General features: G+C 41.9%; 1 protein-coding gene across 1 annotated transcript in view; it reads right to left on the reverse strand.

Moving 5' to 3' along the window:
* AFF3 (ALF transcription elongation factor 3) overlaps positions 1 to 14,509 on the reverse strand; it is a 190,472-nt gene that overhangs the window by 52,466 nt on the left and 123,497 nt on the right. Inside the window, exons 9-11 of the mRNA XM_069972951.1 lie at positions 13,303 to 13,474; positions 10,335 to 11,351; positions 2,044 to 2,159 (exon numbers count right to left, since the gene is read on the reverse strand). Coding sequence (XP_069829052.1) covers positions 2,044 to 2,159; positions 10,335 to 11,351; positions 13,303 to 13,474 — 1,305 coding nt within the window. The remainder of the gene's footprint in view (positions 1 to 2,043; positions 2,160 to 10,334; positions 11,352 to 13,302; positions 13,475 to 14,509) is intronic.

The following is a 14,509-nucleotide window of genomic DNA, read 5'->3' on the forward strand; positions in this document are numbered from 1 at the left end:
CAGACAACGGAATCCGCCCGTGCATAGAATGGAGTCTATGACACGGGTGGAGACGCGCGCCCACATCAGTCCGCCAGCGGGTGCCAGCTGCGGAATGCACAAAGGGTTATCTTTCGCCATTCCGCAGTGTGCACGTACCCTAAATCTGTAAGTGAACCCTGAGGTACTCTCACAGAGTTTGTAGAATTTCACGCCATACTGTGATCTCTTATTGGGACGGTACTGGCGGAAAAGACGTGTCTGGGGGGCAGCGTACGCTACGCTACCCCCAGACATGTCACTGGATGATGAGGATGAAGAGGATGAATAGAGGAAAGATGGATCCCCCCCATTCATCCTCACTGGCTGTTTCGGTGTTGAAGGCAATAATAACGTATGCCTCTGACGCCGAAAACACCCTGGGGCCATTTTTATACGGGGATTGGTATATGGGGTATGTAGTGGTGTAGTGTAAAACTTTATTCAATGTAGTGTAGTGTAATGTAGTGTTTTTTACGTGTTTTTGTGACAGTAAGAAAAAATATCCCTACGCCAAGAAAGGAGCTGCTGATAAATGCGGCACTTATGTGTGGCACTTATCAGCAGACAGTGGGGGTAGGATATAGGGGGGAAAAAACGCCTTTACGCCAAAAAGGAGAAGTTGCTGATCAGCGGCGCACATACGTGCGATGCTGATCAGCACTCAGCGGCGTTAGGGCGCAAAAAAAAAAAAATCAAAAAAAAAAAAAATTGGAAAAAACAAAAAAATAAATCTTTTTAACCCAAAGCAACTGATCAGTGAATGATATTCACTGATCAGCCACTAGGGGGCAGTAGAGCGACGCTGCCGGAGATTGCCGAGGCCCGCCGAACCCGAGCGTTTCCGAAGATTTCCGACGCTGGACGACCGAACCCGGAAGTGACCCGACGAAGACGCGAGGACGGCGCGGACCGCAGATCGTCGCTCCGGACGCCCAGATCAGGTGAGTATGGTACACCTGCACCACACACACCTGTTCTGCAACCCTCAGCTACCTAGCTGAGGGGTGCAGAACCCGGCAAAACTGTTTTTTTTTCAGCATATAGCAGCGATCGTCGGCACGGGAGGGGTTAATCACCCCCCGTGCCGACGAGCAGAGATGGCCTGCTATACATTATAGCAGGCCATCTTCCCCGACCGCTGTGTGTTAACACACAGCGATCGGGGAAACATTGGGCGTAAGTATACGCCCGTTTGCGTTAAAGCCCACCCTGCGGGGGCGTATACTTACGCCCGATGTCGTTAAGGGGTTAAATAAGCATAAATAAAAGTGAAATTTTAAGCCCTTTTTTCTACTCAGTGATTTGAACTGTTGCTCGGTTCTCAAACACTTTTCAGGCCCCCAGTTTTGAAGTACAGTAACACCATGGTATTCAAACAAAACTTTGAGGTAACATTCAGAATTCAAACTTTTCTCGGTATTTGAACGATTTGCAAGCAAGGATTGTGAATTTAGCACTAGTGAGGCTTTACATACAGTACAGTACTGTATACGACTGCTGCAGTCCATATACAGTACAGTAGTAGCACCGTTAGTGCATCACCATCTCCCATCCTGTACAGTACTGTATAAGACTGCTGGAGTGCATATACAGCACAGTAGAAGTACAGTCAAGTGTACTAGAGTAAGTAGTGTTGGTGACTACTGTACTATAATTGCTGGTGTTGTTGAATGTTTCTTGTGTATTATGTACTGTACAGTATAGTGCTGCTCTGTAATGTACGGTAGGGATTACACTGGGCACTTTTCAATGTAATATATGGATACTGTAGGTAATTATCGGTGGGTGCTGGAACCAATTAAACACAATTACATTATTTCCTATGGGAAAACACTGCTTGGTTCTCAGACCACCTCAAGTTTGAGAACCGAGGTACCACTGTATATATCTCAAGTGATACTATTACATGTCTCTGCTGTAATTTCTCTTGTGTCATAGAAAACATCAGCATACTCTGCAATCTTATCAGAAAGAAAGTTGTAGTCCTCATTGTGCATCCCATCAGGAAAGTGAAGTCCATACCTGTTAAGTTCTAATCTCTCACTGTTTACTGTATGATTATTCTCATTTGGAAATTGTTGACTGTCTTCCTTTTCCACAGGGTTTTTCTTCATCTCCTGAGATCCTTCACTTTCACACTACACAAAATAGACATATCTTTATTGAGTTACACGTAATATACTCAGAAAAACATTAACTAGAAGATTTCCCCTTGGTGTGAGCCCATAGACGTTCCTAGGGCATATCTAGTATTTGTGACTATATTTGGTTTGTTTTATGTCAGAAAGTTTTATTTACAGAACAAAATAGTGTACTCTACCATATTTTTGTGTCTTGCAAAATGAAGTATACTAGTGTGAAACAGACTAAACATAGTCACTAGTTGATATTTGGTCTACTGAACCCTAGAGACACACAGCTGTAAGCATTTGACTAGTGACATCCTCCTCAAAAGACATAAGTTACATTTAGGCTTACCACAAGATTTTATATTTATTTTAAAGTATAGATAGTAAAGTGGAAAATGTGAAATAAAATCACATAAAAACAAAATTTAAACAATAGTCCAGTTTCGAATTATACATTCACATTAGGCTATGATAAGACACACAGTAAAATTAATGAAAAATACAAGAGTAAAATAGGTATAAAAAGCTGCAGTATTTTGAATTTAATAATGTGCTGCATTAAAGTCTATGGAAAAATGTCTGTACATGTACACAATTAAAAGAAAAGTATGTTTTTACAATGTGAGTACAGATGGATGTTGTTTATAGACCCATATAGCACATTTTACAATTCAATATACAGTGGTTTGCAATAAATTAGAATATCAACAAAAAATTTTTTTTTTCCAGTAATTCAATTCAAAAAGTGACCTCATATATTCTATAGTCATTACAAACAGAGTTAACTTTTTCACGTGTTTATTTCTGTTAAAGTTAATGATTATGGATTAAAGCCAAGAAGACCAAAAAGGCAGTATTTCAGAAAATTAGAATATTATATAAAACCAACTGAAAAAAATGTTTTTAACACAGAATATTGACCAAATGAAAAGTCTGTACAGTAAATGCCCTCAATACTTGGTCAGGGCACATTGTGCATGAATGATGGCATCAATGTGGCGTAGCATGGAGGCGATCAGCTGATGGCACTGCAGATAGCGAATGTTAGCTCGTCTGCATTGTTGGGTCTGGTGTTTTTCATCTTCCTCTTGACAGTACCCCATAAATTCTCTATGGGGTTAAGGTCTGGCGAGTTTGCTGGCCAATCAAGCACAGTGATGCTGTGGTTAGTAAACCATGTATTGGTACTTTTGGCAGTGTGGACAGGGGCCAAATGCTGCTGGATGATGAAAATTCCATCTACAAAAATCTTTCAGCACAGGGGAGCATGAAGTGCTTTAAAATTCCCTGGTAGACAACAGCGGTGACTTTGGTGTTGATGAAACTCAGTGAACCTACACCAGCAGATGCCATGGCTCCCCAAACTATCACTGATTGTGGAAACTTCACACTTGACCTCAAGCAGCTTGGATTGTGCCTCTCCACCCTTCCTCCAGACTCTGGGACCTTGATTTCCAAAATGAAATGCAAAATTTACTTTAATCTGAAATCAGCCCCTTAGACCACTGATCAACAGTCCAGTTCTTCTTTTCCTTTGCCCAGATAAGACGCTTTTGGCATTGTTTATTGGTCAGGAGTGGCTTGACACATGGAATGCAACACTTGTAGCCCATGTCCTGCAGGTGGTGGTTCTGTATGTGGTGGCTTTTGAAGCACTGATTCCAGCAGCAGTCCACTTTTCGTGAATCTCTCCCAAATTTTTTAATGCCATTTTCGTTACAATCCTGTTAAGACTGCGGTACTCCCAGTTGCTTGTGCACCTTTTTATACCACACTTTTTCCTTCCACTCAACTTTCCATTAATATGCTTTGATACAGCACTCTGAGAACAGACAGCTTCTTTAGCAATGAACTTTGTGGCTTACCCTCCTTGCGGAGTGTGTGAATGACTGCCTTCTGGACATCTGTCAAGTGAGCAGTGTTCCCCATGATTGTGTTGCATACTGAACCAGAATTAGGGACCTTTTATTACACTTAGGAAGCCACTGCAGGTGTTTTGGGTTAATTATTCTCATTTTCTGAAATACTGACGTTTGGGTTTTTCTTGGCTGTAATCTACAGTATAATCATCAACTTTAACAGAAATAAACGCTTGAAAAAGTTCACTCTGTATGTAATGGCTCTATAGAATATATGAGGTAACTTTTTTTATTGAAATGTACAGTGCAAACCACTGTACATTTGCATTTTATACCTACTTTACTGTTCATTATACTTTTTCTTTACTTTTTCTTTACTGTGTGTAAATAGTGAAGTGGAATTAACACTAAACAGCACTGAGCATATTGCTGTTTATGGTAGCACATGAAAGCTGCAGAAGCCAAACGGCGCCAACATTTTTATAAAAGCCACAAATTACAAAAACATTTTTAGCCCATAATACAAGCATTTCAATAATAAAATTTACCTAAATCCTTCCATGACCTGTAAGGTTGCTTATTATCAAAGGAGCATATAAAATCCAAATAAAGATATTAATAAACTTATTATAGATACAGATTAGACCTTTTTTTCTATCCAAGTCATGTGTTTCATGATGTGTAGGCCTAGATTAAGTGACTTTGCAGTAATAGCAGCCCATTTAGATTTATGAACATTAAATAAGCGACAGGTAGCTTGTTGTGTAGATTCATGACACTGAAACTTCTTTCGCATTCACTAATGCTACAGATGGACAGAGTGGAAATTTTATTTTGGAGGTATAGTTTTCTTTCCACCATCAAATAAATCTCTGAAGCAACCTAAAATTCTGTGTATAATCTGATCTAAATAAGGAGCTGAGTTTTCTTTTTTATTTCTGCCTTCTATCCCTAAAAGAACATCTGCTGTTCTATTTTCTGTATCTCTGGACATGTTTCTAGATTAGGAATTTTACTAAGAAACTGTATTTTATCATCTAAGAATTGCAATGGCAAGCTGATGCTCCCATGCAAAAAAACACTAGCTTCTAAATCATAGTTAGGCCGGGTTCACACTACCTGTGACACCGGCCATTCTGTGACCCGGCCGTGTCACGGAACGGCCGGTGTCAGTGAAGTTTATCCCAGCCGGTACTGCAATACTGGAAGGATAGACTTCAATTCTATTGAATTGGGATGTGGGTGCATCCGTGTACTCCCGCATCCCAATACACCATTGAACACACTTGAGCCGCGCTCTCCATTGAGCCTCCCTCTCCATTGTGAGACCTGTTGGGCTTGCGCCGCCGCTATTTCATGAATAGCAGCCACATAAAACTGACATGTCAGTTTTTACTGCGGCTGCTAGCAATTCCTGGCCGGAGCGTATACTATGTGTAAACACTCCGGCCGGGATCCCATTAATTTCCAATGCAATGTATTTTTTATATTAATCACGGCCGCTGTTGCAATGTGCAACAATGGCTGTGATTATTAAAAGAAAATACATTGTGTGAACATAGCCTTAGGCTATGTTCACACTACCTGAACACCCGGCCGTTCCGTGACCCCGGCCTGGTCACGGAACGGCCGGTCTCAGCCCGGATCATCCCGGCCGGTAAGTACCGGCGCATCAGAGCTTTTCATAGCACCCAGTGAAGCAAGCGGCCGGTGCTGCTCGCTTTACTGTGTGAACTGACAGGTCTTTCTGCGGTCGGAATTCACTGAATTCCGGCCGCAGAAAACTGACATGTCAGTTTTTTCTGGCGCCGCATGGGATCCCGGCCGGAGCGCATACGATATGTGTACGCTCCGGCCGGGATGCCATTGAAAATAAGGCTATGTTCCACCCCTCAAAACTACGGCCGTAGTACTGCGGCGAGAACTACGGCTGTAGTTTTACGTAGTGTGAACATAGCCTTAGACTGTAACCTAATAATGTGTACCATTCTCCAGTTGGGAGGGATAGTGTGACACTTGGGAGGGATGGATGTGACAAACTCCATCTTTGATTCAACTTTAGTAATTTCATGTTCCTTTCACCAGGTTTGTCTTTAACCCCTTCATGAGCAAAAGTCAATGATGCACAGATGTCCAGGTTACATTGAAGCAGTGTTCCTCTTTGTCTTCTAAGAGCCATAACACTTTCATTTTTCTACCTACAGGGCTGGTTGGGGCCTCATTTTTTGTTCAATGAGCTACAGTTTTTATTGACATCTTATTGGTATCTTTTCATTTATGCCATTCACCGTGCGAGAACAATATTGTAATATTTTAATAGATCAGAAAATTCAGCACTCCACAATACCAAATATACCAAGTATATACATTTATTAAATTGCTTATACTGATCAATGATATAACAAGGCACTCAGATTTCTGGGGCAGATTTTATAAGAAGATCGCTGATCCGACAGGAAGGAGGTAAGTAATAAACCTTTCTCGTCAGGGTAAGTGTTTGGGACACCTATGGCCATGCTGTGGGGGTCCTGATTAGGGGTTAATGGCAGGCAGATGAATGATCGTGGCTGCCTGTCATTATCCATGGTTCCTGGGACACTGATGTGTGTGGGGCTGTTAAAACTGAAAGTGACTCTGTACCCACAATCTATCCACCGCAAACCGCTTGTACCTTCAGATAGCTGCTTTTAATCCGAGATCTGTCTTGAGGTCCATTGGGCAGGTGATGCAGTTATTGTCCTAAAAAACAACTTTTAAACTTGCAGCCCTGTGTCAAACTGGCGTGGCCTAGAGTGTCTGTACATTAGGCTTGCACAACCTCTCTGTCCCTCCTCCCCGCCCCTTCATAATTAGGAATGCCCCAGGCAGGTATTCTCCTATTCATCAGCTGTGAGAACACGGCACATGGGCTGGATCGTTAAGGCACCTGTGCAGTGTTCACTGCAGAGGAATAGGAAAAATCCTGCCAGTGGCATTCCTAATGATAAAGAGGGTGGGGAGGAGGGACGGAGGGGTTGTGCAAAGTTAGGGCACAGATACTCTAGGCCACGGAAGTTTGGCAAAGGGCTGCAAGTTTAAAAGTTGTTTTTTAGGACAATAACTGCATCACCTGCCGAACGGCCCCCAGGACAGATCTTGGATTAAAAGCAGCTATTCAAAGGTACAAGTGGTTTGGAGGGGGGTCAGATTGTGGGTATAGAGTCGCTTGAAGCACCAACCAAACAGGCAAATCCACGGCCAACTGGGCTGCAGGCATGGTGGACCTATAGATGAATGGTCATGTATGTAGGACAAGGATTGTTTAAGTCCATGGGAAGACAGCTGACATTTTATTGATGCTCATAGGGGGTGTCCTGAGTGCCTTACCCCCTCTATGATGTCAATTATGGCCAAGTGTTGTCAAGAGTGTAAAACAACTGTTCTCTGACAGTCACTGTGTTCGAAGGATCTACAAAAAGCAGCTTAGGTTAAAAAGTAAAGGGCCTGATATATGGGCTCATTAACGACCAAACAATCATTTAAAGGAACATTAATTCCTGATAACTGACCAATGTAAAAAGGCCAACTATGATAAAACTGTTTATGCAGGCCTAAATATTATTTTAAGCTATGTTCACACATAGTAGTTATGTCAGTCTTTTGATCAGTCTTTTTTCATCCAAACCAGAGCACAATTTCTGTGTTTTCAACCCACTTTTGGTTGAAAAAGGACTGATGGAAATACTGTGTGTGAACATATCCTTAGTTAGCTGTACATTGCCCTGTGTAAATGGGGAATGTAAGGCCAACAATGATGAAAGTGAAGGGTGACATGAATGATTCAACCATCATTTGTGCATACATGATAATCAAGCATGTCAAAGGCCTCTTAAAGTGTAAATGTCTTTTCAAACGATTTCAAGCGATTATAAGAAACTATGTAATAGGTTTTTTTAAGCAAAAGAGCTTCCATCTGTACTCATAAGGCTGCCTCCAGCCACTTCTTATCTGCTGAAGAGAAGCAAAGTGAAGACGGGTTTGCTGTGTCCATTACAGCCTATGGAGGGAGGAGGACCGATGAGGATGAGTGAAACAGCCTGTGCAGTTTTCAGTATAGGAACCAGCACAGCACAACATCCTGCAATCTTACCCCTCTAAGTTCCAAGACCAGCGCTGAGCAGTCTGACTTGTGAATCCAGCGTTTTCTGTGGCCAGACAGTCTCTAAACTGCACAGGTTGGTCCTCTCCCCTTCCTTCTTGTTTTTGCCAAATGAAACCTATTACAGGGTTTCTTACAATCACTTGTACTCTTGATTTCTGCAAACTTGTTTGTAATGATAGTTACACTTTAAGGCTATGTTCACACAATGTATGAGACCGGCCGTTCCGTGACCCCGGCCGGGTCACGAAACGGCCGGTCTCTGGCCGGATCATCTCTCCGGCTGCAGGGAGCTTCCCATAGCCCACAGTGAAGCACTGACAGGTCTTTCTGCGGCCGGAATTCACTGAATTCCGGGCGCAGAAAACTGACCTGTCAGTTTTTTACGGCGCCGCACGGATCCCGGCCGGAGCGTATACGATGTGTGTACGCTCCGGCCGGGATCCCATTTCACATAGTCTATGTCCCACCCCGCAAAACTATGGCCGTAGTTCTGCGGCGAGAACTATGGCCGTAGTTTTACGCAGTGTGAACATAGCCTAAAAGGGTCAATCTCTGTCTGTTAACTTTATTTATAATCAGAACAATTCTGTTTGTGTGTTATTATCAAGAACGAAAGATTAACCCCTTAGCGACCCATGACGTATCTGATACGTCATGGTGCCGCGGTGGTGTTCAGAGCTCTGAACGGCGCTGATCCCGGCTGACATGTGCAGCCGGGCAGTGCCTCTATTAGCCGGCGCGGGTCCCGTTCCCGCGACGGCTAATTAAGCCTCTAAGTGCAGCTGTCAAACCTGACAGCTGCACTTAGAGGCTTTCCTCCGTGCATCCCTGGTGTCTAGTGGGACGGATCCCCTCCCCTATTTAAAGTCCAAATCACCCCCTTTTCGCATTTTTTATAAATATAAATAAATAAACAAATAAAAAAACATGTTTGGTATCGCCGCGCACGTAATCGCCCGAACTATTAATTAATCACATTCCTGATCTCGCACAGTAAACGGCGTAAGCGCCAAAAAATTCAAAAGTGCAAAATTGCGCATTTTTGGTAGCATCAAATCCAGAAAAAATGTAATAAAAAGTGATCAAAAAGTCATATATGCGCAATAAAGATACCGATAGAAAGAACGCATCATGGCGCAAAAAATTACACCTGACACAGCCCCATAGACCAAAGGATAAAAGTATTATAAGCATGGGAATAGAGCGATTTTAAGGAACATATATTTGTTAACAATGGTTTGAATTTTTTACAGGCCATCAGATAATATAAAAGTTATACATGTTATATATCGTTGTAATCGTAACGACTTGAGAAACATGAATAACCAGTCAGTTTTACCATAGGGCAAACGGCGTAAATGCAAAACTCCCCGAAATCAAAACAAATTCCTGTGTTATGGAAAAATAATGCCTGTCATACAATTGGTTTCGCAAAAAATAAGCGCTCATATACGTCTCTAGGTGAAAAAATGCAAGCGCTATGGACTTTTAAACATAAAGTGGAAAAAGCAAAAGTGCTAAAACGAAAATTGGCTTTGACCTTAAGGGGTTAAATAATAATTTGTTGTATTTACATTACATTAAAAAACATTACTGTCATTTGAAACAATTATTGACATATGGGGGTGGGGGGTGTCGCTCCCTGGCTTTCAATCAAATCTAACTCTTTCACTTCAACACATTCTATGAAGCAAAAAAAGATGGATGTTTTGCTGGCTAGGGAGTGGAGTGCACTGGCTGTATCTCAGGATCGCCCTGCGGCTCTTAAGGCCTTATTATATGAAGTGATTATCGGCCGTGTTCAAATGCTACCGATCGCTTTGTGTAATAGAAGACAATGATGTAGGCACAATGTTGGCTGATCGTTGTCTTTCAACACGTTAAAAAAACAATGATCATGATAACGGCAATGTGCTGCTGCCACTCCGTGCGATAGGAGCAGCGCCAGCAGACTGCCGCCATCCTCTATGGGCTGCCTGGACAATGTAGTGATCACCCCGGGAAACCCCTACGCAGCTCCCGGCCTCCCCTGGCTCTTACCCGCTCGCTGCCAACACGTGTAATAGCGCCTGCAGCGAGTGGGGAACGAACAGGTGCCATGTACAATAAATGCCATATACATTAAATGGCCATATACATTAAATGCAACCCACACATTTCAATGTGGCTCAGATGTAAACTTACCTTACGTTTCCGTCGCATTTTTAATAAAGGGTTATCTGTTGCTTGAAGTAAACATTTACTTTGTGATGAAGTCAGTATCTTGTCTGTGTTATTATTCATACTGAAGTAATCTGAAGTCTCCTGGGTAACACCGTGTGGAATTCTTGACAAAAGCATCAAATCAATCCTGACCCAAAGTGACTTGATGTTTTCATTGTTGCCCTTTACAGAGCACTCATTCCTCCCAAAAGGAACTAGAGTATAGAACTGCTCTTCCAGGTCAGGGGTAACCTCCCTTGTAGTCCTCCTATTAATACAATATTGTGTAGTATACGAACCAGGGTGGTTAATATTATTGAATCCACTCTCTTTATTCCTGTGATTACTTTCTGATGTAAAGGCAGGGTTATTTTTACAATAAGGAGGTAAGTCAGATTCTGTTTCAGTGCAGTGGTTGGAAGATTGCACTGGGAGCTCAAAATTTCCCTTAGATTTTGGGAGAGGTGTGAATTGAGTTTGTCTGCTTTTGCAATCAAACAGAGTTGTTCTGGATTCTCTTCTATGCAACTCTCTGCTATAACAAGTCAACTTATTTTTACTTTGTTCAGATATTTCTCTCCCAAGAACTCCATGGCTAAAAGTATGATCCTCTAGCTTGTGGCAGTTCAGATTTTCACCACTAGATGTCCTATCTGTCTTCCTTGTAAGTTTTCTGCACACTGGTCTCCTTTGGGATGTATTTTCAGAAGGATCTGCAACCACAACTGTAGCCGTATGTGCAACTGGTGGAGATGACCGAAGTTTACCACCTCTGTTTCCTAAAACAGTGCGCAATGCTTCTACTCTCACAGGGTTCCTGTCATCGCTGTGACTTGGGCTTGCCTGCTCAACCTGAGATGTGTTCTCACAACTTTGTTCTCCTTCATTTACTCCTCCATGATTTAGGCTTGATGCTTGGCTAAGAATAGAGGTCTTGCTTGGATTGACTTTGTTCAACCACTTATCCAGCTGCCATTTGTTTGCTGTTGTGTGCTGAGGCTGGAAGACAAATGTTCTCAGTTAGGTGATGGCAACTCAAAACCTGAAAGCTGACCTGTATCTAGCTAGACAAACAAAAAATTTTAACTTTTAACTTAAGCAATAAACTAAGCAATAACATAAGCGCCTACCTATAGCTGAAAGATGAGTTGTAAGTTACCAAAACCTAGCCCAAGAAGTACTTTCTATGAGTCCTGAGCAATATGGGGTAAACTGGTTTATTATGAATTTCTATGAATATCCACAAGTTGCTATGGGTTTGCAGCAAGTACTGGCTGAAGCACAGGAATACTGTGTGTGTCTACTGCATGCACTATTGCATGCGCTCAGCTGTGCTTATTCACAATCCCACAGTGATTTCTGTAATAAAGGTGAGATATGGCAAAGCCTATTATTCATATACACATTATAGACCTAGGACCAACCATAGGGCCATCAGACACTGGTGAAACATCCGACACTGGATTTACCTCCAATCCCAGATATTGTAGCAGTAGAAGAGTGATAGCTGTAATATAAAGTTGACACCTGCTAAAGATAGCAATAGCGCCATATATAAAAGGCTGATGGCACCAAGGGGTTAAATATCTGCTGCTGAAGACTTGGTGTCAAATGCCACAGGGCAGTTTCAGTTGTCTAGAGTTTATGCCTCAATGGGTCACAGCTGTTTTGGCTTCATAATGGAAACCTACACAATATATGCAGGTGATTTTAATGTTATGGCTGATGAATTTGCAGTACAATGCAATTGTAGCAATTCAGTCCTTGTAAGTAGATCTCTTATGGTACCTTTACACAGAGAATTTTGAAGCCAAAGCCAGGAATGGATTTGAAAAGAAGAGAAATCTCAGTCTTTCCTTTATGACCTGTTCTCTTTTTACAGTCTGTTCCTGGCTTTGGCTTCAATAATCTGTCAGATAAATCTCTCTGTGTAAACGCACCCTTAGACAGCAGGTTTGGCCAATCTTTGTCTAAAGTGTATGGGGACCTTAATTGACATCACAGTGGTCCAATTCCTTTTTAGGGCCTGTAATGTTGAATGCATTACAATGCCAAGTATAAATACACTGCTATAAACTCATTCATGTCCAATTGTTAATGCCTAAAAGCATATACAGAAGAATAAGGAAGCATGCTTTATTCAAATTCCATCTCATCTTAGTGGATGCAGAAAGTTATCATACCAGCTGCTCTAAACATGGAAGACTTCCATATTGTAGTAATATGCTGCCAGCCATCCTGAGTGTATGAACAAGCATGCATAAACATCCATGCCCATCCCCCACTTTACTTTAAAGTTAGATCACAAAATGTTTTGTTGTCATTCTGTTTATTTTATGAACTACCTACAATTGTTTAGGGCAGGTGAAGAGAATCCCACCGTGTGGCCAGCTGCAGACCTATGAGAGCCCCTATGGCAGCGGGAGAGAGATTTACCAGTCATGTAGAATCTGTATTCCATACATTTACATAGGGTCCGCTCTCAGGTTTCTAGTAACTCTTTCAAGATAATAACTATACATAAGAATCTCAGCAATCATGCCCATACTATTAACATGTCATATATATTTCATGTAGCAGTTACTTTTCTCATCTTCCTGCGGGTTTTAAGGATTTCTCTATATAGAATAAACACTGAAAACAGATATTTAAATGTAACATTATTACCCCCAAATACTTAACAAACTTCTTCATTCTTACTACTTTCAGCTCTATCGAGTTTTCAGTTTTCTGTAACTTGTTTTACCTATTTGAGAAAGTCTATTTCTCTCCTTGTACACTGAACTCTTGTATAAGAATGCAGCCATGAACCTCATCCTACTTCAGGAATAGGATCATCAAACATGCGGGATACACACTACCTGTATGTAAACAGGCTGCGTATTGCACCTGGAGGGTCATGCATTCTCAGTGGATATGTATATAAAGAGAATATAGAAGAATTGCTTACCTCAGGGCTGGTACATGCAGATGGCTTGCTGCTCGTACTCTCGCTGGAACTACTCTCACTCTCGGAGTCTGATTCAGAGCTGGTGTCAGTTTCACTCGAGCTGCTGCTTGACCCTTTGATGGAGACTCCAGTGGTGCTGTTACTGCATTTCTGAACGTCACCACTACTAGTGCTAAAGAGGAGAGAGAGAGAATTGCTAAACTATACTTTGCAGTTTCAAAAGTGAAAAAAGAGCAAGTTACAAGATTACGAGCTGTATGTTTTTGAAAGTCTAAAATCACTGGAGCATTTCTTTATTATTGTCACATGTAAAAACCATGCCATAGCATTCAGCTGAGTGTAGTCAGGCAGCCTGGGATACAATGAACAACAAATACAGCTGCCAGCTAGTGCTCTTCTAACTTCCACTCTAATATGCCATTGAACTTGGAGCAGAGAAGAGACAAGAAGGCTTTTAAAACTTAAAGGGGTTATCCAGAATTAGAAAAATGTGAACGCTATTTTCCAGAAACAGCCCCTCTCTTGTCTTCAGTTTGGGTGCGGGTTTACAACTCAGTTTCACTTAAAGGGCATGTGTCACCTTGATTTTCTTCTACTGGTTAGAGTTGTTCTTTAAGTCTTATATGTTTCTATTTTCTGATTGTAATTTTTTTATATTACTTTTTGTACATTATAATTTGGGCTGCCATCTTGCCTGTGCTGTTTTTAAGAGAATTTAGTGACATGCTTTCCAGCAAGACTCAAGGACATAGATGACAACAGACTCTGCCCCCCTTGGCATAAATGTGAAACATCACTGTGCATGCTCTATGACCTTTGAAGAGGTCATTCTACAGGGAGCTGCTATTGTCTTGTATTGATGCTATCTACCTACTGGTGTCACATGTAGCTGCATTGCTGTACAGATCACTTTAAAGCAGACTCCTCTTATCACTGCAGACACAACAGGAAGTCTCAGCTTAGTTTTAGCCCCAGTGCTGAGAATAAAAACTGCTAAACTTACTGGATAAAATAGTGATGTCACAACCTGACTCCCAGAGCTAAGTGGGCTGTGGCTGCTGGAGAGGATGATGGCAGAGGGACACAGGGCACTGGAGGGACATTGAGCATCCCTCTGCGATCATCCTCTCCAGCAGCCACAGCCTGCACAGCTCTGGGAGTCAGGTCGTGACATCACCATTTTATCCAGGAAGTGACATCACCATGT

The sequence above is a fragment of the Dendropsophus ebraccatus genome, chromosome 5, assembly GCF_027789765.1.
Source record: "Dendropsophus ebraccatus isolate aDenEbr1 chromosome 5, aDenEbr1.pat, whole genome shotgun sequence".
NCBI classification, from domain to species: domain Eukaryota; kingdom Metazoa; phylum Chordata; class Amphibia; order Anura; family Hylidae; genus Dendropsophus; species Dendropsophus ebraccatus.